Source organism: Schistocerca nitens, chromosome 11, assembly GCF_023898315.1.
Source record: "Schistocerca nitens isolate TAMUIC-IGC-003100 chromosome 11, iqSchNite1.1, whole genome shotgun sequence".
NCBI classification, from domain to species: Eukaryota; Metazoa; Arthropoda; class Insecta; order Orthoptera; family Acrididae; genus Schistocerca; species Schistocerca nitens.
The window spans coordinates 27,079,134-27,101,778 of NC_064624.1; the positions used below are offsets into that span (position 1 = coordinate 27,079,134).

The 22,645-nt window shown below is 41.5% G+C and overlaps 1 protein-coding gene across 10 annotated transcripts in view; it reads right to left on the reverse strand.

The window, feature by feature from the left end:
- Positions 1-470: 470 nt before the first annotated feature.
- LOC126212926 (zinc finger protein 708-like) overlaps positions 471-22,645 on the reverse strand; it is a 126,914-nt gene continuing 104,739 nt past the window's right edge. For 2 of the 10 annotated variants that reach the window (XM_049940438.1, XM_049940442.1), the window contains one exon: positions 471-825. In XM_049940438.1, the coding sequence (XP_049796395.1) occupies positions 801-825 (25 nt within the window). In that variant the 3' untranslated portion in view covers positions 471-800. Of the gene's footprint in view, positions 826-3,983; positions 6,515-22,645 lie in introns of those variants that run through there. The other 8 variants (XM_049940437.1, XM_049940433.1, XM_049940441.1 and 5 more) reach the window with 7 other exon arrangements.

Sequence of the window (22,645 nt, forward strand, 5' to 3'; positions counted from 1 at the left end):
CACAACCTACAGTCTATACAGAACACTCCCTCTTTCAAATTTCTACGGCAACCACCACACTTGTCACACATGGTTGATAGTAAAACATGACACAAAAGCAGAAAATAACTTCATCAGCACAATAGGTTTTAACTTGTCCTGCTATGTAACTAAACACTAATATAATCAAACTTATAAACTTGGCTCAGAAACTTTTAATCAACCACACAAATTCTGGATGAGAGACACGAATTAATTTAACTTTGAAGAGCTAAGTCTAGACAAAAAAAAATATCTACACTCATACGAAATTTACGCCAAAATATGTAAACAACAACGCAACTGCCGGGCTTTACAAAATATTTCCTTTTCGATGTAATTACGTTTAGAAAAGCAAAACCTTCAATACATAGATTAGATAAGAAGTAAATGCACTAGTCTAAAATGTAATATTAACTAAATTAGCTCTTATTTCAATATTAATCGCTTAACTTAGTGAGAGCTTCATACATGCACATATGCCTGTCTACAGGGCTGTCAACCTAAGTACATGAAATAAGATTTAATAAAACAATGAAAGTGTTACAGTTGTCTTAATGAGATTAGTTTATTATGGATATATACTGGTAACAACATTTGCTGGCCCCAATGCTGTCATTCTGAACCACAATACTCCATCACTGTCCACTGGCATCACCATTGCACCAGCTTAGCCACTGCCCAGCTGATGTATCTTGGCAACCCTCATGCTGTCCCTGCTGGCTCAGTACATGGTCAGCACACCTGTTGCCTCGGCACCACCACACCACTGTATCAGTGCATCATTTCAGTTGGCTGCGTATATTTCTACAATAGCCAAAATTATTTCTACAGTAGCCAAAATTGGCCAATTCGAACACTAAATTATTGTACTATTATTTGTCACTTCTTAAATACTTTTGGTTTTCTATTCATGTCCACTTCTTTTACTGCATTTTGGAAATTATTTGTTTCCCCTATTAGAACGTTGCATCCTTTAGCAAGAGCCACCGGTCCAAAGGAGCATTTTCAAACATCAAACTACTACTTTTGTAATTTTGAAATAATTAGCCTGCTGCTATGGAGGGGGAGTGAAGTGTGTGTGGTAGATTGATAGACCGAGTGGGGAACACTTTATGAAATATGTTTCACTTCAGAGCTGTGGCTTGTCAGGGGCTAGTTCTGTATCAGTTACCGCTGTATATGCCTTGTTCACATTCATACAATTCTGATAGTGAGGATACTGATGGAGAAACACTTCCGAGAAGCATCCTTAGGGAGGAAAACCTAGAAAACCATCCAGCAACCAATGATACCGCTGTTAATGGCCACATGGGGCCATAGCCGGGACAAATTTGGCTCACTATTGGCAACCAGCTTTCAGTCTGATCGGAGGTGTGCTTCTATCCCATTCTCCAGCACTATGCCCCTCAGTCTGTTAGTGGCCTTAGAAGTAAAGTTCTGATGTAAATACCAGTTAGTTGTTTTAAAGTACTCCTCATTGTTGTTTTTTTTTAAACAATATGCTTGATTACCCTTACTCCTGGATCCACAACCTACAACTTTACACTCTTTAATTTATCGGTATGTACAGTGTTTACGTAGACTCAGTTCTTTGGGTGGTTTTCCACACAACCACTGAATATGTTTATTTTCTGCTTACATCTCGTGTACCAGAGAAACACCATATGACCCATCCTTAGCTGACGCCTATAGATATTCAGTCCATATTGTGTACCTTCTTTTAACATGTTACTACAAATTTTACTGTTTCTTAGAGATTCATAATATGTATAGTCGCCACACTTTGTAGTACATTCTCAGATTCATTGGAATATAAGGTTATTGTCCAGAAACCCTGTTTTTCTTTCCTTTTATTGGAAAATAATATTTAATACAAATGTATGTGGATGTTGTCTATTATGAATAACCCATACAGCAGTTGTGGGTGTAATATCATGGGAAAGATGAAATACAATGTAATCATATCACTACAAAGTGTCACAGCTGAAGTGTAGCAACAGTGCCAATCACTTATTTATAACTATCTCCCATTGTTACACATATGATGAAACATACTAAACCACTTTCAACAATAACAAATAGGTAGGAAATCAAAATTAAAAACAATCGTTCTGAAATTGAAACTGAAGCATAAGTACAATTTTCCAAAAACCTCATGTACATTTACCACAAATTAAGGAAAATACCCACAATGGAAACATCTTTGAATATAATACAAGAAGTATTTAGTGCTCACGTTCTGAGCTCTCCCAAGTGTTGTTCTTGTGTATAAAAAAAAGCTGGAATCAAATCATAACACCTAATGTTTGTTTACCTGTTTCTTTTTTCTTTTTTTTTTTTTTTGGTAGAACTTACGCAATATTAGATGCTGAACAAGTAATTAAGAGGTTTGGTGGATAACACTTACCTATATTATCTCTGAATTATGTACAGAGCTTTGTGAAACAAAAATATTTCACAAAAAATTTAGCTATTGTGCACTAGTGTAAATGGCAACCAAGCATGATGAATTTCTTAGATTACACATTTCCGCATCTGACCGATTTACATGAAGGTGTACTGATGGGTAAAAATGTCATGAACACTGTTCATGAGAAGAATGAACACCACGTTGTATGCACATGATGCGGTAAACAGATTACAAATATATAAGCAGACCAGAGATTTACACTTTTTGTTCTATCAGTAAGATGAGCTGAAAACATGTAAATTTAATTATGTAAATGACTTTAGCAAAGGGCAAGTTAAAGTGGCATTGCAGTTGGGAACTAGCACCTCAAAAGTGGTGAAGTTGGTACAATGGATCTATGCTACTGTTGTGAACATCTGAGGAAAGTGGCTGAAAGGTAGTAAGTCCATAACATTATCAAAAGATGCAATACATCTATACTTCTTCACAAAGTATGGAGGTCAGAAGCTTGCCTGCTCTGTAAAGCTGGATATGTGGCAATATGTGGCATATCTAATGACAGAAAACAACGCTGGGGCAGCCATAAACGTTTTGGAACCCACAGTTCAATGTACGTTGTTGAATGTGTGGCTCTGGAACATATGGTCACTGTATGTTTCCATACCGATCCACCAAAATGTACGCTTGCAACTGCAGTGGGCAAGGGATCATTGAGGCTGGAGTGAAGGTCAATTCAAATGTTAACTGTCAGGATGGCTAACATTTCCTGTTACACCAGGTCAGTTGCACATCCAGATATGCTATCATCTAAATGAATGGCACCAAATAGAGGGCCCATTATGCTATGGGGGCAGTCACTTTGGCTCCTGTGGGACACCTGTTAGCAACAGAAGGCATCATGACAGTTGCAGACTACATGACATTTATTGCAACTGCATGGATTCCTTCATTTCTGGTGTGGTCTCCCATAGTGAAGGCATCTTTCAGCAGGATAATTGTCCATGTCACATGTGCATGGTCTGAGTAGCATGGGAACTAACACTGATGTCTTGACCATACCATTTAGCTAATCTAAATGTGTGGAATACAACTGGTGCAACATACACCCAGAAACATGTAAATGATGTGTCAAGTCCATATCATGTAGAATTGTCAAAGTACTGTATTCCAAAGATGGCCAAATATGCTATTAAGCAGGTTCTTATATTTGTTGTTATGTTTACTAATGCAGGATTAGTACCAACAGAACACAAATGTACACACTATTAATGACACACCAAGTCTCTTGAGAAAACATAACTGAGTAAAATAATTGTTATAATCATTTTTCTCCAGTATTGAGTTTACTAGCCTCAATGAAGCAAGTGCCATGAATATATTTTTACTGTAACTGTTTCTAAAATACAGAGTAACAATTACTACATGATGACTTTGTTTGGAATATTAAGCAGCAAGTCATCACATTTCCTTGGCCTTATACTGAATATTGCAAGATACTTATGATTACTGACAAATGTAAGGATTTATCACAATTCACAATCTTCTTGTCGCAAGATCAATAGGAAAAAGCAGCAGTGCTAATGACAAAAACACATTTGATTCATGTTTCTTGAGTATTTGGTAATACCATTTCTTGACATCTGAAGCTACAGATATGAATTTTTTGTCACATTATCTGTTAGCACTCTATAGTACACATCATTACAAGTTTTTTCACAATTATACCAGATTTTAAAGTTATTTCACCGAAAGTACAATTTATTGTCCCCTGGTACATACATTATTTTATAGGTCTTGAGGGCACCAACCATGAAAACCTATTTGCGTAAACTAACACATACTTACATTTTCTTTCTGACGTGAAGTAATGCATGTGTCTTGAGAGTATCCAAGTAAGTGAAACTTTTGTCACAGATACTACATTTGTGAGGTCCACTTCCAGTGTGTTCAAATGCATGTGTCTTGAGATCACCTGATGTAGCAAAAGATTCCGCACAGAGCTCACATTTGTGAGGTTTCTTTCTAGTGTGAATTAATACATGTTTCTTCAGATTACCTAACATAGTAAAAGATTTCTCACAAATCTCACATTTGTGAGGTTTCTTTCCCGTGTGAATTAATACGTGTTTCTTGAGATCACCGAACATAGTAAAAGATTTCCCACAAATCTCACATTTGTGAGGTTTCTTTCCAGTATGAATTAATACGTGTTTGTTAAGATTGCCTAATATAGTAAAAGATTTCCCACAAATCTCACATTTATGAGGTTTATTTCCAGTGTGAAATAATGTATGGGTCTTGCGATGATCTGCCCTAGCAAAAGATTTCCCACAAATCTCACATTTGTGAGGTTTATTTCCAGCATGAATTAATGTATGTTTCTTGAGATCACCTAACATAGTAAAAGATTTCCCACAAATCTCACATTTGTGAGGTTTCTCTCCATTGTGAATTAATAAATGTTTGTTAAGATTGCCTAATACAGTAAAAGATTTCCCACAAATCTCACATTTGTGAGGTTTGTTTCCAGTGTGAATTAATACATGTTTGTTGAGACCACCTAACATAGTAAAAGATTTCCCACAAATCTCGCACATGTAGGGTTTCTTTCCAGTGTGAATCAATACGTGTTTCTTGAGATGGCTTGACATAGTAAAAGATTTCCCACAAATCTCACAATTGTGCGGTTCCATTCCAGTGTGAATTAAAATGTGGTTCTTTAGATAGCCTGACGCGGCAAAAGATTTCCCACAAATCTCACATTTGTGAGGTTTCTTTCCAGTGTGAATTAAGAAGTGTTTGTTAAGATTGGCTAATATAGTAAAAGATTTCCCACAAATCTCACATTTGTGACATTTATTTCCAGTGTGAAATAATGTGTGTGTCTTGCGATGATCTGCCCTAGCAAAAGATTTCCCACAAATCTCACATTTGTGAGGTTTATTTCCAGTGTGAATTAATACGTGTTTCTTGAGATTACCTAACATAGTAAAAGATTTCCCACAAATCTCACATTTGTGAAGTTTCTTTCCAGTGTGAATTAATGAGTGTGCCTTCAGATAGCTTGAAAACAAAAAAGCTTTCCCACACATCTCACATTTGTGAGGTTTCTCGCCAGTGTGAATTGATATGTGTTTGTTAAGATTGCCTAATATAGTAAATGATTTCCGACAAATCTCACATTTGTGAGGTTTATTTCCAGTGTGAACTAATGAATGTTTCTTAAGATGACCTAACATAGTAAAAGATTTCCCACAAATCTCGCACATGTAAGGTTTCTTTCCAGTGTGAATTAATGTGTGCACCTTTAGATAACGTGACTGGGCAAACAATTTCTCACAAATATCACATTTGTGAAGTCTTTTCCCAGTATGAATGGAAACATGTCTCTCGAGATCACCTGACCTAGCAAACAATTTGCCACAAATACCACATCTGTCGGTTCTGTTAGCAGTAAGTAGATCAGCCTGGGCACTGACATTAACAGCTATAGACAAAGTTCCATAATTACTTGTTTTCTCTCTATCATTTGTCATATGTGTGTTACATATGTCATTGGAGGGCTTCTTTGAATCTTTCCAAGTTTCCTTACATGAAGACTGGTCATTGTGTTCTGTGACAGAAACTGCTGCCTCACTATCCAACGAGGTAGTGGTTTGACGCTCATCACTATGTCCATATTTTTCATGACTGTCAGCCGTTAAAACTTGACAATTCTCACTCATTCTCATATGCTTTTTCAAGCCAACATTACTGTGAAATACCTCACCACACCACTTACAAACATACGAAGGTGGTTGCGTTCCATCAATGTGCATAAACACATGCATTATGAGTCTGTATTTTGAAGAAAAGCTCTGTTGGCAGAAATTACAGCTATATACATGTAATTCCTTTTCCCTCGTACTACAGACATATTGGGTGGCAACTGAGCATTCCTTATCAATAGTCACATCTTCTGCATTGGTACTGAACCCATGTGTTGACTTCTCCATGTCTATCACCAACTCATCCTGGACCAGTCTACGGTGACAAGTTTCTTCATATGATATGCTGCAACTCCCACCAGTAGTCTGAGTAAATCTGAAGAGTGAGGAGGGTAATGTTAAATATTGAGATATACAACAAAGAAACAATATTTGAGTGACCATAAATCCAGTACTATAGGCCACCAAGTCATAAAAGTGCATAAGAATTGACATATTCAGTAACTGTTACTGATTTAAAATTATAATATTCCACCAGAAGTAAGGAACTGATGAGGTAAAAGTGGTTTAAAACGAAAATAACCAGAGGAAATTCAATAATGATTATTCTGAGTCACTGCCGATTTGATCTGAAATTTTTTGATTAGAACTAAAATACTTCACTTTCACGTGTTACAATCTTTTTAAAATACAGTGCTACAAGTCAATAGTCTACAATAATTTATGAAATGTATCAAAAAATGAATCAGTTACATGTTTTAATTCAAAATTTTTAAGTTCAAAGTATTTCAGATTTATTTAAGAGAAATAATTTCTAAATGTTCCTCTTCGATTATGTTAGCTCTGTAAGTGCATTCTCCTTGTTTCGCCAACACTTTCACCTCTAGAAATAGTAAATTTATTTCACCTGGTAAACAATTTTTTTTGTTTGATTCCAAATAAATCAATTACTAGTGCAAGCATCAATATTTTCGTTCATTATCTACAATGGATGTTGATCAGCTGGACAATGACTGTTCATGAACAACAATCAAGGTGACATCAATCAATGGAATAAATTTGCATACTGATGAATGAATGTGAATGACACACTAGCAGATTGTTTTAATCTAAAACTGTTTTTGGCACTGCAACTTATGTGAAGCCTTCCACAAATGGAAATATTGTCTAAACAGATGGAAATGGTTGCAAATTTTCCAGTACACTTGGAGTGAGCCTTGTTGAAAATTTTTACATCTTCCCAACATCTGGTCTCCTGGCATTGCAGAACACCGTTGACTCAAGGACACACACATAAATGGTCACATCATCACCCATTAAATACTGAAGGGTAATACTACATACTGAGTGGCACTGATAACAGCTGATGCATGAGCTACACCTGTAGTATCTGGGTTTCATTATTATACCTGCAGTTAAACCCTTTCCCACAGAAAAGAACTGTAATGCTTTTCAGGTCTTCAGTATGTACATAGGTGAATATGAAAGATTACTAACTACTGAAGGTCTGCAGGCTCCAGAGTTTTCATTTGTTCTGACTGTACCTTTTCACTTTTTTGCATTGTGTTGAGTACATAGTTATGTTTGGCATGGTATCTGGAAAATTTCGAGTGTTTTTGAACAATTAATTGGATCACACGATTTTTTTAAATGTAACTGGTATCATGGTGTGTCAGATTCTAGAAGTTGACAACTGAATCACTAAATATTGTAACTTTTATAACTCAATAATTTACAACTTGTATTTTCATACACATGTAAGTGAAGTAACTGAACACTAATAATGATAAAACACATCAGAAAAATATGCAAATAAGATTTCAAACAATACCTTTCTGTTTGTCAAAGTACTAGAAATAAAACTTACAATTAAAATTTTACAATATGCCAGTCAACCATAAACCAACCAGAATAAGAAACAGAATTTCTGGAAAGCTTTAGCAATAAATAAATTTTGAGGTTTTTATTTATCAATTGTTTTGGAGGCCACCATGTAAGCATTGTGTAGTTACTGGGTGCTTCTGTCATATCCCTAATCTTCACTGCACAGCATTTCGTGTGGCAGGTACATTGATAAACTATTCGTCTACATCTACACAATTACTCTGCTATTCACAATAAAGTGCCCCGCAGATGGTTCAATGAAGCACTTTCAAACTCACTGTCTACCATTCCACTGTCGAACGGCGCACAGGAAAAACGAGCACTTAAATTTTTCTGTGCGAGTCCTGATTTCTCGTATTTTATCGTGATGATCATTTCTCCAAATGTAAGTGGGTGCCAACAGAATGTTTTCCCAATCGGAGGAGAAAACTGGTGATTGCAATTTCATGGGAATATCCTGTCACAACGAAAAACGCCTTTGTTTTCGTGATTGCCACTCCAATTCACATACCATGTCTCTGACACTATGTCCCCTATTTCGCGATAATACAGAACGAGCTGCCATTTGTTTTACTTTTTCAGTGTCATCCGCCAGCCCCACCTGACGCAGATCCCACACCACACAGCAATACTCCAGAAAAGGGTGGACAACCGTGGTGTAAGCAGTCTCTTTAGTAGACCTGTTGCACCTTCTAAGTGTTTTGGCAATGAATTGCAGTCTTTGGTTTGCTCTGTTGTTGTTGTTATCTTCAGTCCTGAAACTGGTTTGATGCAGCTCTCCATGATACTCTATCCTGTGCAAGCTTCTTCATCTCCCAGTACCTACTGCAACCTACATCCTTCTGAATCAGCTAGTGTATTCATCTCTTGGTCTCCCTCTACGATTTTTACCCTCCACGCAGCCCTTCAATGCTAAATTTGTGATCCTTTGATGCCTCAGAACATGTCCTACCAACCAGTCCTTCTCCTTGTCAAGTTGTGCCACAACTCTTCTTCTCCCCAATTCTAGTCTATACCTCCTCATTAGTTATGTGATCTACCCATCTAATCTTCAGCATTCTTCTGTAGCACCACATTTCGAAAGCTTCTATTCTCTTTTTGTCCAAACTATTTATCCTCCATATTTCACTTCCATACATGGCTACATTCCATACAAATACTTCCAGAAACGACTTCCTGACAGTTAAATCTATACTCGATGTTCATACATTTCTCTTCTTCAGAAACACTTTCCTTGCCATTGCCAGTCTACATTTTATATCCTATCTACTTCGTCCATCGTCAGTTATTTTTCCCCTCAAATAGCAAAAACTCACCTACTACTTTAAATGGCTCATTAGCTAATCTAATTCCCACAGCATCACCTGACTACATTCCATTATCCTAGTTTTGCTTTTGTTGATGTTCATCTTATATCCTCCTTTCAAGACACTGTCCACTCTGTTCAGCTGCTCTTCCCAGTACTTTACTGTCTCCGACAGAATTACAATGTCATCGGCGAACCTCAAAGTTTTTATTTCTTCTCCATGGATTTTAATACTTACTCCGAATTTTTCTTTTGTTTCCTTTACTGCTCGCTCAATATACAGATTAAATAACATCGGGGAGAGGCTACAACCCTGTCTCAGTCCCTTCCCAACCACTGCTTACCTTTCATGCCCCTCTACTCTTAATTGCCATCTGATTTCTGTACAAAATGTAAATAGCCTTCAACTCCCCGTATTTTACCCCTGCCACCTTTAGAATTTGAAAGAGAGTATTCGAGTCAACATTGTCAAAAGCTTTCTCTAAGTCTACAAATGCTAGTAACGTAGGTTTGCCTTTTCTTAATCTTTCTTCTAAGATAAGTCGTAGAGTCAGTATTCCTCACGTTCCAATATTTCTACGGAATCCAAACTGATCTCCTCAGAGGCCGACCTGTACCAGTTTTTCCATTCATCTATAAAGAATTCGCGTTAGTATTTTGCAGCTGTGACTTATTAAACTGAAAGTTCGGTAATTTTCGCATCTGTCAACACCCGCTTTCTTTGGGATTGGAATTATTATATTCTTTCTGAAGTCTGAAGGTATTTCGCCTGTTTCATACATCTTGCTCACCAGATGGTAGAGTTTTGTCAGGACTGGCTCTTCCAAGGCCATCAGTAGTTCTAATGGAATGTTGTCCACTCCCGGGGCCTTGTTTCAACTCAGGTCTTTCAGTGCTCTGTCAAACTTTTTATGCAGTATCGTATCTCCCATTTCATCTTCACCTAAATCCTCTTCGATTTCCATAATATTGTCCTCAAGCACATCACCCTTGTATAGACCCTCTATATACTCCTTCCACCTTTCTGCTTTCCCTTCAGTGACGTGGTCAACGTTACCTTGTACAGCAGCAACGTCTCTGACGCTGACATTAGAGTTATCGTCAACCGCACAAAGAACTGCCTCATCCATTCTCCTCGTCATTCTAGTTCTTCCCCAGTCGCGAGTCATAGGCTGGAATGTTCAGTGCTCCCTAAGACGCCGATCCATTGCTTTGAACGTCTTCCTGTCGGGACACCTTCGTTCTGGAAATCTGTATCTATACAAATGTACCACGCCACGGCTATTGCCCCATGCTAATCCATACATCAAGTGGGCATCTGCGAACTTCACATTTGTAAACATTGCACTGACTGCAAAACCACGTTCGTGATGAACTCTAACCTGTTGATACTACGTACTGATGTGCTCGATGCTAGTACTGTAGAGCAATGAGTCGCATGTCAACACAAGCACCAAATTCAACATTACCTTCCTTCAATTGGGCCAACTGGTGGTGAATCGAGGACGTACAGTACATATTGACGAAACTAAAATGAGCTCTAACATGGAAATTAAGCGTTTTCGGACACATGTCCACATAACACCTTTCCTTTATTTGTGTGTGAGAAATGTTTCCTGAAAGTTTGGACGTACCTTTTCGTAACACCCTGTATACTCCTTCCACCTTTCTGCTTTCCCTTCTTTGCTTACGACTGGGTTTCCATCTGAGCTCTTTATATTCATGCAAGTGGCTCTCTTTTCTCCGAAGGTCTCTCTAATTTTCCTGTAGGCAGTATCTATCTTACCCCTCATGAGATGATCCTTTACAGCCTTACATTTGTCCCTGATTAGCTATTTTGCACTTCCTGTCAATCTCATTTTTGAGACGTTTGTATTCCTTTTTGCCTGCTTCATTTACTGCATTTTAATATTTTCTCCTTTCATCAATTACACTCAATATTTCTTCTGTTACCCAAGGATTTCTACTAGCCCTCGTCTTTTTACCTACTTGATCCTCAGCTGCCTTCACTATTTCATTCCTCAAAGCTACCTATTCTTATTCTACTGCATTTCTTTCCCCCATTCGTGACAATTGTTCCCTTATCCTCTCCCTGAAACTCTGTACGACCTCCGATTTAGTCTGTTTATCCAGGTCCCATCTCCTTAAATTCCCACCTTTTTGCAGTTTCTTCAGTTTTAATATACAGTTCATAACCAATAGATTGTGGTCAGAGTCCACATCTGCCCCTGGAAATGTCTTACAATTTAAAACCTGGTTCATAAGTCTCTGTCTTACCATTATATAATCTATCTGATCCCTTTGAGTATCTCCAGGATTCTTCCATGTGTACAACCTTCTTTTATGATTCTTTAACTAAGTGTTAGCTATGATTAAGTTATGCTCTGTGCAAAATTCTACCAGACGGCTTCCTCTTTCATTTCTTACCCCCTATCCATATTCACCTACTATGTTTCCTTCTCTCCCTTTTTCTCTACCCACAATATTATCTATGTGATCGTTCGAATTTAGGTTATTTGTAATCCGTAAGTATTTAGTTGCATTTACAGCCTTCAGTTTTGTGTGACTTTATCGTGTAATCGTAATTTAGCACACTTATTTTAGGACTCATGTGAATAACTTCATACTTTCCCTTATTCAGGGTCAGTTGCCACTTTTTGCACCATACAGATATCTTATCTAAATCATTTTGTAAGTCGTTTTTATCATGTGATGACTTTACAAGACAGTAAATGACAGAATCATCTGCAAACAATTTAAGACGGCTACCCAGATTGTCTCCTATGTTGTTAATATAGATCAGGAACAATAGAGGGGAACGCCGGATATTACTTGTTTTACTCGATGACTTTCCGTCAATTAGTACGAACTGTGACCTTTATGACATGAAATCACGAATCCAGTCGCACATCTGAGGCGATACTCCGTAGGCACATAGTTTGGTTGGAAGACGCCTGTGAGGAAGTGTCGAAAGCCTTCTGTAAATCTAAAAATATGGAATCAATTTGACATTCCTTGTCGATAACACTTATTACTTCAGAGTATAAAGAGTCAGTTGTGTCTCACAAGAACGATATTTTCTGAAACCATGCTGACTGTGTCAATAAATCGTTTTCTTCGAGGTACTTCATAATGTTTGAATACAGTATATGTTCCAAAACCCTACTGCAAATCGACGTTAAATTTAGCGAATTACTCCTACTTCCCTTTTTGGGTATTTGTGTGACTTGAGCAATTTTCCAGTCTTTAGGTAAGGATCTTTCGGTGAGCGAGTTGTCGTATATTATTGCTAAATATGGAGCTATTTTATCAGCATACTCTGAGAGGAACCTGACTGGTATACAATCCGGACCAGAGGCTTTGCCATTATTAAGTGATTTTAGCTGCTTTGTTACTCCGAGGATATCTACTTCTATGTTTCTCATCTTGGCAGTTGTTCTTGATTGGAATTCAGGAATATTTACTTCGTCTTCTTTGGTGAAGGAGTTTCGGAAAACCGTGTTTAATAAATCTGCTTTAGTGGCACTATCTTCAGTGACTTCACCGTTGTTATCGCACAGTGAAGGTATTGCGTGTTGCCACTGGTGTGCCTTATGTATGACCAGAATCTCTTTTGGTTTTCTGCCGGATTTCGAGACAGAATTTCGTTGTGGAAATTATCGAAAGCATCTCACATTGAAGTACATATGTGGTATTTATCTCTCAATTGCTGTCGATACTATCTCTTTGAAAACATACAACTTTTCTACACTTACATGATCAGATCGGAAGGAGTGAAGACTCTCTCTTAAGAGGGCGTTAAGAGCATTCTTATCAGCTTTTTAAAATAGATATACTTTGCGTTTCTTTTTGATGGTTGCAGTGATGATGGAAGTGCACATGTATTTTATCAACACATATACTACAGCCTGGACAGTAACACTGCTGATGGTTTACGCCGCATTTGTTAAAAAGTTTGGGATGATAGCTGTTACCTCTATTTCATTCCTTCCTGTGTTCTCTCAGTTTTCCAACCAAAGGGCTGTCATTATGAACAAAAACAGTTTCTTACATTCGATTTATCAACGCCAGTACTCCTCTATCCAACAACTAGTTGGGTTGGCAGATCAATGGGACTTCGCAACCTTTACTCAGTCTTTTGGCCGACGCTGGTTGCAAAGTGCCATTATGTATTATAGAGGCTAGTATTACGATGGGGTCGCCATTCCCAAAGTCCCTCCCCCCGTTCCGGAGCATAATTAGTGAATTAGTGTACCCCAACTGTTTCCATCCAGTGTAATCCATGGGAAAATGCGAATGTCTGCAAGCTGTGTAACTGAAGTGGAATGTGGGGACCATCCTGCTATTCACCTAGCAGGGTGTAGAAAACCACCTAAAAACCACATCCAGGATGGCTGGCACACTGGCCCTTCGTCGTTAATCTGCCATGTGGATTCGATCCGGGGTCAGCAGGCCTACTGGAATCCAGGAAGCAGTGTGTTAGTGTGGTGTCACCGCTAGACACCACACTTGCTAGGTGGTAACTTAAATCGGCCGCGGTCCTGTAGTACATGTCGGACCCGCGTGTCGCCACTGTGTATTCGCAAACGTAGCGCCACCACAGGGCAGGTCACAAGACACGGACTTGACCTCGCCCCAGTTGTACGGACGACATAGCTTGCGACAAGACGTATCACGTCTTCCTCTCATTTGCCGAGAGACAGATTAAATAGCCTTCAGCTAGTCCATCGCTACTACCTAGCAAGGCGCCATGTGTATCATTGCTAATTGCTTACTACTATGCAAGAGATGTATTTCAACAAGAACAAGACTACATTAAAGTTAAGTATATTAAAATCTCTCTTCTTTTCTTTATAGTTTTCATCCAGTCTCCTGTTTCAGAATTTACGCCCGTCTGCGTTAGTTTCGCGTGCACCTAGCCACTCATTGTGTCGAGACCTTAGGGAATCGACACAACAATATTTTGGCGCCGAGGAGTGGTGCCGCGCCCACGTTGCAGTCTTTGTGTTATACTTGCTCTAATTTGCTTGTGTCATGGCTTCGCCGCATTCTCCAGATGTACTGTCCGAATTTTTTCGCTTGCAGAATCAGCAGACGCAGGCGTTATTGGAAGCCCTTGGACAGCTCGTCCAGGGTCAACGTGCGCTGCAAACCGATGCGGCAGCAGCCGCTTCATCGCTACCGCAGCCACACACCGCTGTCGCACCGCCATTTAGGCCCTTTGAGGCCACAACCGAAAGCTGGACGGAGTGGGCCGATCAGTTCAACTTCCACCTCACTGCTTATGGAATTCAAGGTAAAGAGCGGCAGCCGTTTTTGCTTTCTTGTGTCGGTGTGTCTACCTACCGTGTGATAGTGAAATTGTTTCCCCGACGAGACGTAGCAACTCTGTCCTACGAAGAAATTTTGTCTGCTTTGGATGCCTATTTCAAAGAAACAGTAAATGTAGTTGCCAAACGGTATACGTTTTTTCGTACAAAACGTACGGCCGGTCAGACTAACAGGGAGTGGGTAGCAACTTTGCAAGGACTTACTAGAGACTGCGCGTTTGCCTGTGAATGTGGCCTCCCATATTCAGATACTATGGTGCGTGATGCAATTGCACAGAACGTTTCTGATGTTCGCATAAAGGAACAGATTTTGAAGCTAGTTAATCCCTCCCTGCAACAAGTGATAGACATATTGGACAGGCAAGACACACTTGACTTTGCTCAGGCATCATTTGAACCTTCGCCTGCAGTGTGTCACATTAATCGGCCCGCCCGGCCCGCTGCACGGGACGCTAAGCGGCCCTCGCGCCCGACTTCGCAGCGGCCGTCTCGCTTGCAACCACGTGCGCCGCGTCAGCAAGAAAATGCAGTGAAATCTTGCCCGCGGTGTGCCACTAGACATTCGCGTGAAAATTGCCCGTCACGCCAAGCTATTTGCTTTTACTGTCAAAAGAAAGGACATGTACAAAGTGTTTGCCAGAAAAAGCTTAGATCAGACACTCGCAATAATTCCAGGCCCTTTGCTTCGCGCCGGAATCGAACCCAGGACAATCAGGCTCGTGGACCTTCGCCCATGGACATTCATGTAGTTCATGCCCACCCGTCCAGTGACACTTTAGCTAACAGTGACTGTGTTCGTCCCACCCAAAGTGTGCGTCGACGTCGCCGGAAATCCCGTAAAGTTGCAAGTGCTTCTGGACCTGTATCAGTTCAAATTGCACGAGACAGTCGCTCTTGTCGTCAACAAGACAATAAACTTTTTGTGGACTTAGACTTTGCAGGCAAAGTGATACCTTTCCAGCTCGATACCGGAGCTGCAGTTTCATTGCTTAATCACGACACGTACAAACAACTGGGCGCCCCGCCATTGCGTGCCGCAAATGTTACGTTAACTAGTTACTCAGGACAGCATATACCTGTGTTAGGACAGTGCGGCCTTCTTGCCACATACAAGGGACAGACAAAACTTGTGTCATTTTATGTTCTTCGTTCCTCTAGTGCAGTGAACTTGTTTGGTTTAGATTTGTTTCAATTGTTTAATATGTCTATTGTAAATCAGGTCCTATCAGTGAATCAGACTGTGCCTTCCGCCAGTGTTTCTAGTCTTTGTGAAGAATTTGCAGACATTTTTGCACCGGGCCTTGGTTGCGCTAAGAACTATGAAGCGCATTTGGAACTGAAAGATAACGCGCAACCAAAATTTTTCAGAGCGCGCAATGTTCCCCACGCATTGCGTGATGAGGTCGCAAGAACGTTAGCCGAATTAGAATCTCAAGGTGTCATTGAACGTGTGCAGGCTTCTCTCTGGGCCTCACCCTTAGTAATTTTGCCAAAACCTTCCGGACAATTGAGACTTTGTGTGGACTTCAAGGCAACTGTGAATCCCCAACTAGTGACTGCTACTTTTCCTTTGCCCCGCCCGGAAGATCTTTTTGACAAACTGTGCCCGGGAAAATATTTTTCAAAATTGGACCTAGCAGATGCGTACTTGCAAATACCTGTGGACGAAGAATCCCAGCGCGTCTTGGTGGTAAACACGCATCTTGGCTTGTATCGCTTCAAAAGACTGCCATTCGGGTGTGCATCCGCCCCTGCTTTGTTTCAGCAATATTTACAAACTATTTGTGCGTCGGTCCCTACAGCTGCGAACTATCTGGACGATATTGTAATCTCAGGAAAGACAGAAGCAGAACATTTGCAAAATCTCCGAACATTATTTCAGGTATTGCGTCAGAATGGTCTTCGCTTGAGGAAGGACAAATGTGTGTTTTTTGCTCGTGACTTACCGTACCTGGGGCATGTCATAAATGCCCAAGGTATACATCCGAGTCCAGAGCACCTTCGTGCCATTCAGGACTTGCCGTCACCGCAGAACTTCAAACAGCTACAGAGTGTGCTGGGTAAGGTAAATTATTATCACCGATTTGTGCGCAATGCTTCTTCCATTTCAGCTCCGCTTCATCGCTTACGCCGTAAAGGTGTTCCGTTCGTCTGGACGACGGAATGCGAACGCGCCTTTCGCCAGTTGAAATCGGCGTTACTTTCAAATACTTGCCTTACGCCATTCGATCCCCGAAAACCCCTTTTGTTGATGGTAGATGCATCGGATTTCGGGATCGGTGCTGTGCTTGCGCACAAAGATGGCTCGCATGATCGCCCTATTGCCTTTGCGTCCAAATTGCTCTCATCTGCGCAAAGAAATTATTCACAAATAGAGAAAGAAGCTTTGGCTCTTGTGTTTGGTGTAACAAAGTTTCACGATTTCTTGTATGGTCGTCACTTTACCATCATCACGGACCACAAACCGTTGACATCACTTTTTCATCCGACCAAGCCTGTACCTCCACGTACAGCGCAGAAATTCATTCGCTGGTCACTTTTTCTCTCGCAGTACCGCTACGATATCTTGTATCGGTCCACTGCTAAGCACGGCAACGCTGATGCGTTGTCCCGTTTGCCTGTTGCTGAGGATAAAGCATTCGATTCTTCCGAACTTGCTTGCATGTTCATTGATTCGGAAGCCGATGACGTGGTCGCATCGTTTCCGATTGATTTTCGTCGTGTAGCTACAGCCACAGCTGCTGACCCTGTCCTTGCTCCCGTTTTGCGTTTTGTTGCTACGCACTGGCCCTTGTCAAAGTCACGGATCGAGGATCCTTTGGTTCGCCGTTTTTTTGCTCACAAGGAGAGACTTTTTGTACGACGTGGTGTTTTGTTGTTGCGTTCCGATAATGATCAGTCCCGAGTCGTGGTCCCACGTTCGTTACAGTCCTCTGTCTTACGGCTTCTTCACCAAGGACATTGGGGTATAGTGCGCACGAAACAACTTGCTCGTCAGCACTGTACTTGGTTCGGAATCGATGCTGCGATTACGAATATGTGCTCCTCTTGTGTGGCGTGTGCCGAACAACAATCCGCACCGCCGCGGAAATTCTTTGCATGGCCGAAAGCCACTTCCCCTTGGCAACGCTTGCACATCGATTTTGCTGGTCCATTCTGGAATGCTCGATGGTTGGTTGTGGTTGATGCTTTCAGTAATTTTCCTTTTGTTGTCCGGATGTCTTCCACGACGTCTTCTGCCACCATCCAAGCCTTGTCTGCTATCTTTTGCATTGAGGGTCTTCCGCAGACTATTGTTTCCGACAATGGCCCGCAATTCCTGTCCGCAGAATTTCAGTCGTTCTGCAAGGCCAATGGTATTCAACATCTGACATCCGCGCCGTTTTCGCCTCAGTCAAACGGTGCCGCTGAACGATTGGTCCGGACTTTCAAGTCACAGATGTTGAAGTTGAAAGAGTCGCATTCTCGGGAGGACGCTTTGTTGCTCTTTTTGTCTTCCTATCGCTCTCAGCCCCGCGATGGTCGCTCGCCGGCTGAATTGCTCCATGGTCGATCTCATCGAACTCTGATGTCTTTGCTGCATCCGCCACATCAGGTTCCTGTGCAGCGGCAGACTCCTGCTTTTGCTCCTGGCGACGTTGTCTATTATCGCAACTATCGCGGTTCACAGCGTTGGCTCGCAGGGCGCATTCTTCGCTGCCTCGGCCGCGCGATGTATTTGGTTTTGGGGGCCTCTGGTGAGGTGCGTCGGCATCTCAATCAGCTGCGCCTCTGTCGTCGCCTGGGTTCTGCCGCTCCCCGTCTGCTTTCAGCGACGGAGCCGTCCGGTCAGCGCCTTGGGGACCCATCTACTGGCTCGCCTCATCCCCAGGTGTTACCGACGATGCCTTCCATTTTGCCTCATGGCGTCGCGCCGCCGCAGCCGCCGCCGGCGCCGCCAGCAGCGGACGCTTCGCTGCAGCTGCCTCGCGCCTCCCTGGGTCACGCGCCGCCGCTCGCTTCCCGTGACCAGCCGTCCTCCGCCATGGACCTCTTGCCCACTCCGGACCAGATGTCGTCTTCGCCCGTCGGGTGCTCCGACCACATGGAGGTCGACCCTTCTGTCTCATTACGTGCGCATACACCTCATGTTGACGTGCACCCTGGACTAGGTTTGCAGGCGTTTCCTAGCTCCCCTCGGACCGAATGGCCGGGTGCGGGTGGCACAGCCTCGCCTGTTGTTAGGCTCCCCACCTCATCGCATACGTTAACATGGGGTCCTCCCCACGGCGGGCGGAAGCCTTATCTCACGACCGTTCGCCGATTTGCGGGGGAGGAATGTGGTGTCACCGCTAGACACCACACTTGCTAGGTGGTAACTTAAATCGGCCGCGGTCCTGTAGTACATGTCGGACCCGCGTGTCGCCACTGTGTATTCGCAAACGTAGCGCCACCACAGGGCAGGTCACAAGACACGGACTTGACCTCGCCCCAGTTGTACGGACGACATAGCTTGCGACAAGACGTATCACGTCTTCCTCTCATTTGCCGAGAGACAGATTAAATAGCCTTCAGCTAGTCCATCGCTACTACCTAGCAAGGCGCCATGTGTATCATTGCTAATTGCTTACTACTATGCAAGAGATGTATTTCAACAAGAACAAGACTACATTAAAGTTAAGTATATTAAAATCTCTCTTCTTTTCTTTATAGTTTTCATCCAGTCTCCTGTTTCAGAATTTACGCCCGTCTGCGTTAGTTTCGCGTGCACCTAGCCACTCATTGTGTCGAGACCTTAGGGAATCGACACAACAGTTAGTGCTCTCGGCTACCCTGGTGGGTCGTTTCTTACATCACCGTAAAACTATTACATCTGGTTCCACCTACTAAGGAGGGAAGGAGGGAGGTAGGGAAGGAGGGAGGTAGGGAAGGAGGGAGGTAGGGAAGGAGGGAGGTAGGGAAGGAGGGAGGGAGGGAGGGAGGGAGGGAGGGAGGGAGGGAGGGAGAGAGAGATCCTGTGAAAACGCTAGCGTTTACTGCAGAATTTGAGGCATCTGCTGCATGATTAGCTGTAGCTAAAAGCAACTTCAACAACCACTATGGCAATCTGCTGCACCACCCAATTCACTTATTTCTTCAAATTCCTTGATTGTATTCTTCAACACATTTATTGACATGGGGCCTCTTCACAGCCATTTATTTCAATGGTATTCCTGCAATGCAGTAAAACAGCTGTACCACCTGTGCACGGCATTTCTTCTCAATAGGCACTTTATTTCATATGAAAGTGATACCTTCTTAACTGGGTGTGTATACAAACAAGAAAAAATTTCCAGATTTCCCAGCTAGAAACGCGCTTCCTAGGGTGAAAAACTTTTTATTGAGTGGAAGTACATTTTTCCATGTTAAAAGATGGTATCGTTTCCATAGGAGCTGTAAACCTTATCAATACATTGAATGGTTATGGATTTATAAGCCTGTATAGAACTTTCTGGCAGTTTAGGAATCTCAACCTACCTGGAGATACGGGCTGGGGAGATACATGGGAGACAGAGAGAGGAAGGGAGGGTGGGAGAGTTAGAGAGAAAACAGGAAAGGAACTAGTGCCTGAGGTGCACAGGATGGAAAGGGGATATGGGAGGGGAGGGGAGGGGAGAAGGAGAGGGATGAGAGGACCCTTGTGTCTCCTCCCTGTGCTTCTGCTACTTGTAGATGTAGCAGCTGCTGTTCGAAGTGCCCTCCGCTCTGCATGCACAGGACCAAGATTTCAGTACAGTTCAAATGCATATTCGCTGTTATGAGCATAAGCGTCCGCCATGAACACCTCCACTCCCATGGCCAGTGCTCCATCAACTATCATGCAGCACATTTTGCCCCGTGCACCTCACACCTCTGAGCCCATTATGTCGTATGACATTACTGCAATTAACATGTATGAAGTGTTGCATATGTTCGAATTGTTTAAAATGCCTGTCCATACAAGAAACGTTTAAAAACGGGTCTACCTGTAACTGTCATTATGTTTTGTTACTATTGTATCAGTAGGAGGTTCTACTTTCTTTTTGAAACATCTATGCATGACTGATTAAGACATCGACTGTACATATTAAAAACAAAAAAGAAATCTCATTGCTAAGCATTCGATTTTCTATATTCAGTTAATTAACTTTTTGTCCACGGTACACTGTAACGGGAGTGCTGATGATGAAGATATTGACGCAATTTGCTGTTGTTGCTAAGGTATTCCAGAAAATGTAATGAGAACAGTGTCAGTAAATATGTGAAGAGCAAGTGGCTCTGAGACAATTATCAGTCACACCACCTAAACGTCCTAAGCCCACAAGCACACATATATATATATATAAGATGACGATGATGCCTGATGATCTATATCTACATGATAACTCTGCAATTCACGATTACGGGCCTGGCAGATGGGCATCGAACCATAATTTTTAATTTACTTCTCTACCATTCCACTCCCATTGCGTGCAGGGTTACATATTTCCATGTGAGCTCTGATTTCTCGTACTTTACTATCATGATAGTTTCTCCCTACATAGATGGGCGCCAACAAAATATTATCAAACTCTGACGACAAAATTCGTGTTTGAAATTTCACGAAAATCTCTGGCTCTAGCGAAAAACGCCTTTGTTCTAATTACCGCCATCCCAGTTCATGTATCGTATCCATAGCACTCTCTCCCTGATTTCGTGATAATACAAAAACAGCTGCTATCCTTTAAATTTCTTTGATGTCCCACACCACACTGCAATACTCCACAAGAGGACAGACAAGCACAGTGTAAGCAGTTTCTTTAGTAGACTTGTTACATTTTCCAAGTTGTCTGTCAAAAAACCAATCTTTGGTTTGCTTCCTCCAGAGCATTATCTATATGAATGTCATGATTTAATTTACTCATAAGTGTAATCCCTATGTATTTAGTTGAGTTCACAGCTTTTAGGTTTGTATGATTTATCGTGGTAACGAAATTTAGCGCATTCATTTCAATACTCATGTGGTTTACTTCATACTTTCCATTATTTACAGTCAAATGTCATTTTTCACATCTTAAAGACATCTTTATCACTTCAGAATTCGTTTTGATCATCTGATGACTTTACAATAAGGTAAATGACAGCATAATCTGCAAACAATCAAAGAGAGCTTCTCAGATTGTCTCTTAAATCGTGTACATAGATCAGGTATAAGAGAGGGCCTATAACACTTACTTGGGAAACGTCAGATATTATTTCGATGACTTTCTGTCAGATATTACGAACTGTTACCTTCCTGGTACAAAATCACGAATAAGTGCGAACAACTAGGATGATACTCCAGGGGCACACAACGTAATCGGAAATCACTTGTGAGGAACAGAGTCAAAAGCTTTCTATAAAACAAAATATATGGAATCAATGTAATGTCATCTGCCCAAATCAGTCATTACTTTGCAAGAATAAAGAGCTTGTTGTGTGTCACAAGAATTATGTTCTCCGAATATGTGTTGGATATTTGTCCATAAATGATATCTTGAAGGTCATTCACAATGTTCAAACAGATTTTCCAAAATCCTACTGCAAAGTGACGTTAGTGGTATGGGTGTGCATTTCATCGGATTACTCCCATTTCCTTTCTTGGGTTCCGGTCTAATTTGTGCTACTTTCCTGTCTTTGGGTACTGATCTTTCTGCAGTTGAAGAGTTGCATATGACTGCTAAGTATGGAGCTATTGTATCAGCATATTCTGAAAGGAACCTGGGTGGTGTACAGTCTGCCCCAGGGGCATTGCCTTTCTTAACGTGGGTGGTGTACAGTATGCCCCAGAGGCATTGCCTTTCTTAACGTGGGTGGTGTACAGTCTGCCCAAGAGGCATTGCCTTTCTTAAGTGTTAAGCTACTCCAACACATTTAGAATACCCACTTCTAAGTTACTCATATAGGCAGTTATTCTTAATTAGAATTCTGGAATACTTTGCTTTTCCTGTGAAGGAATTGATAAAATCCG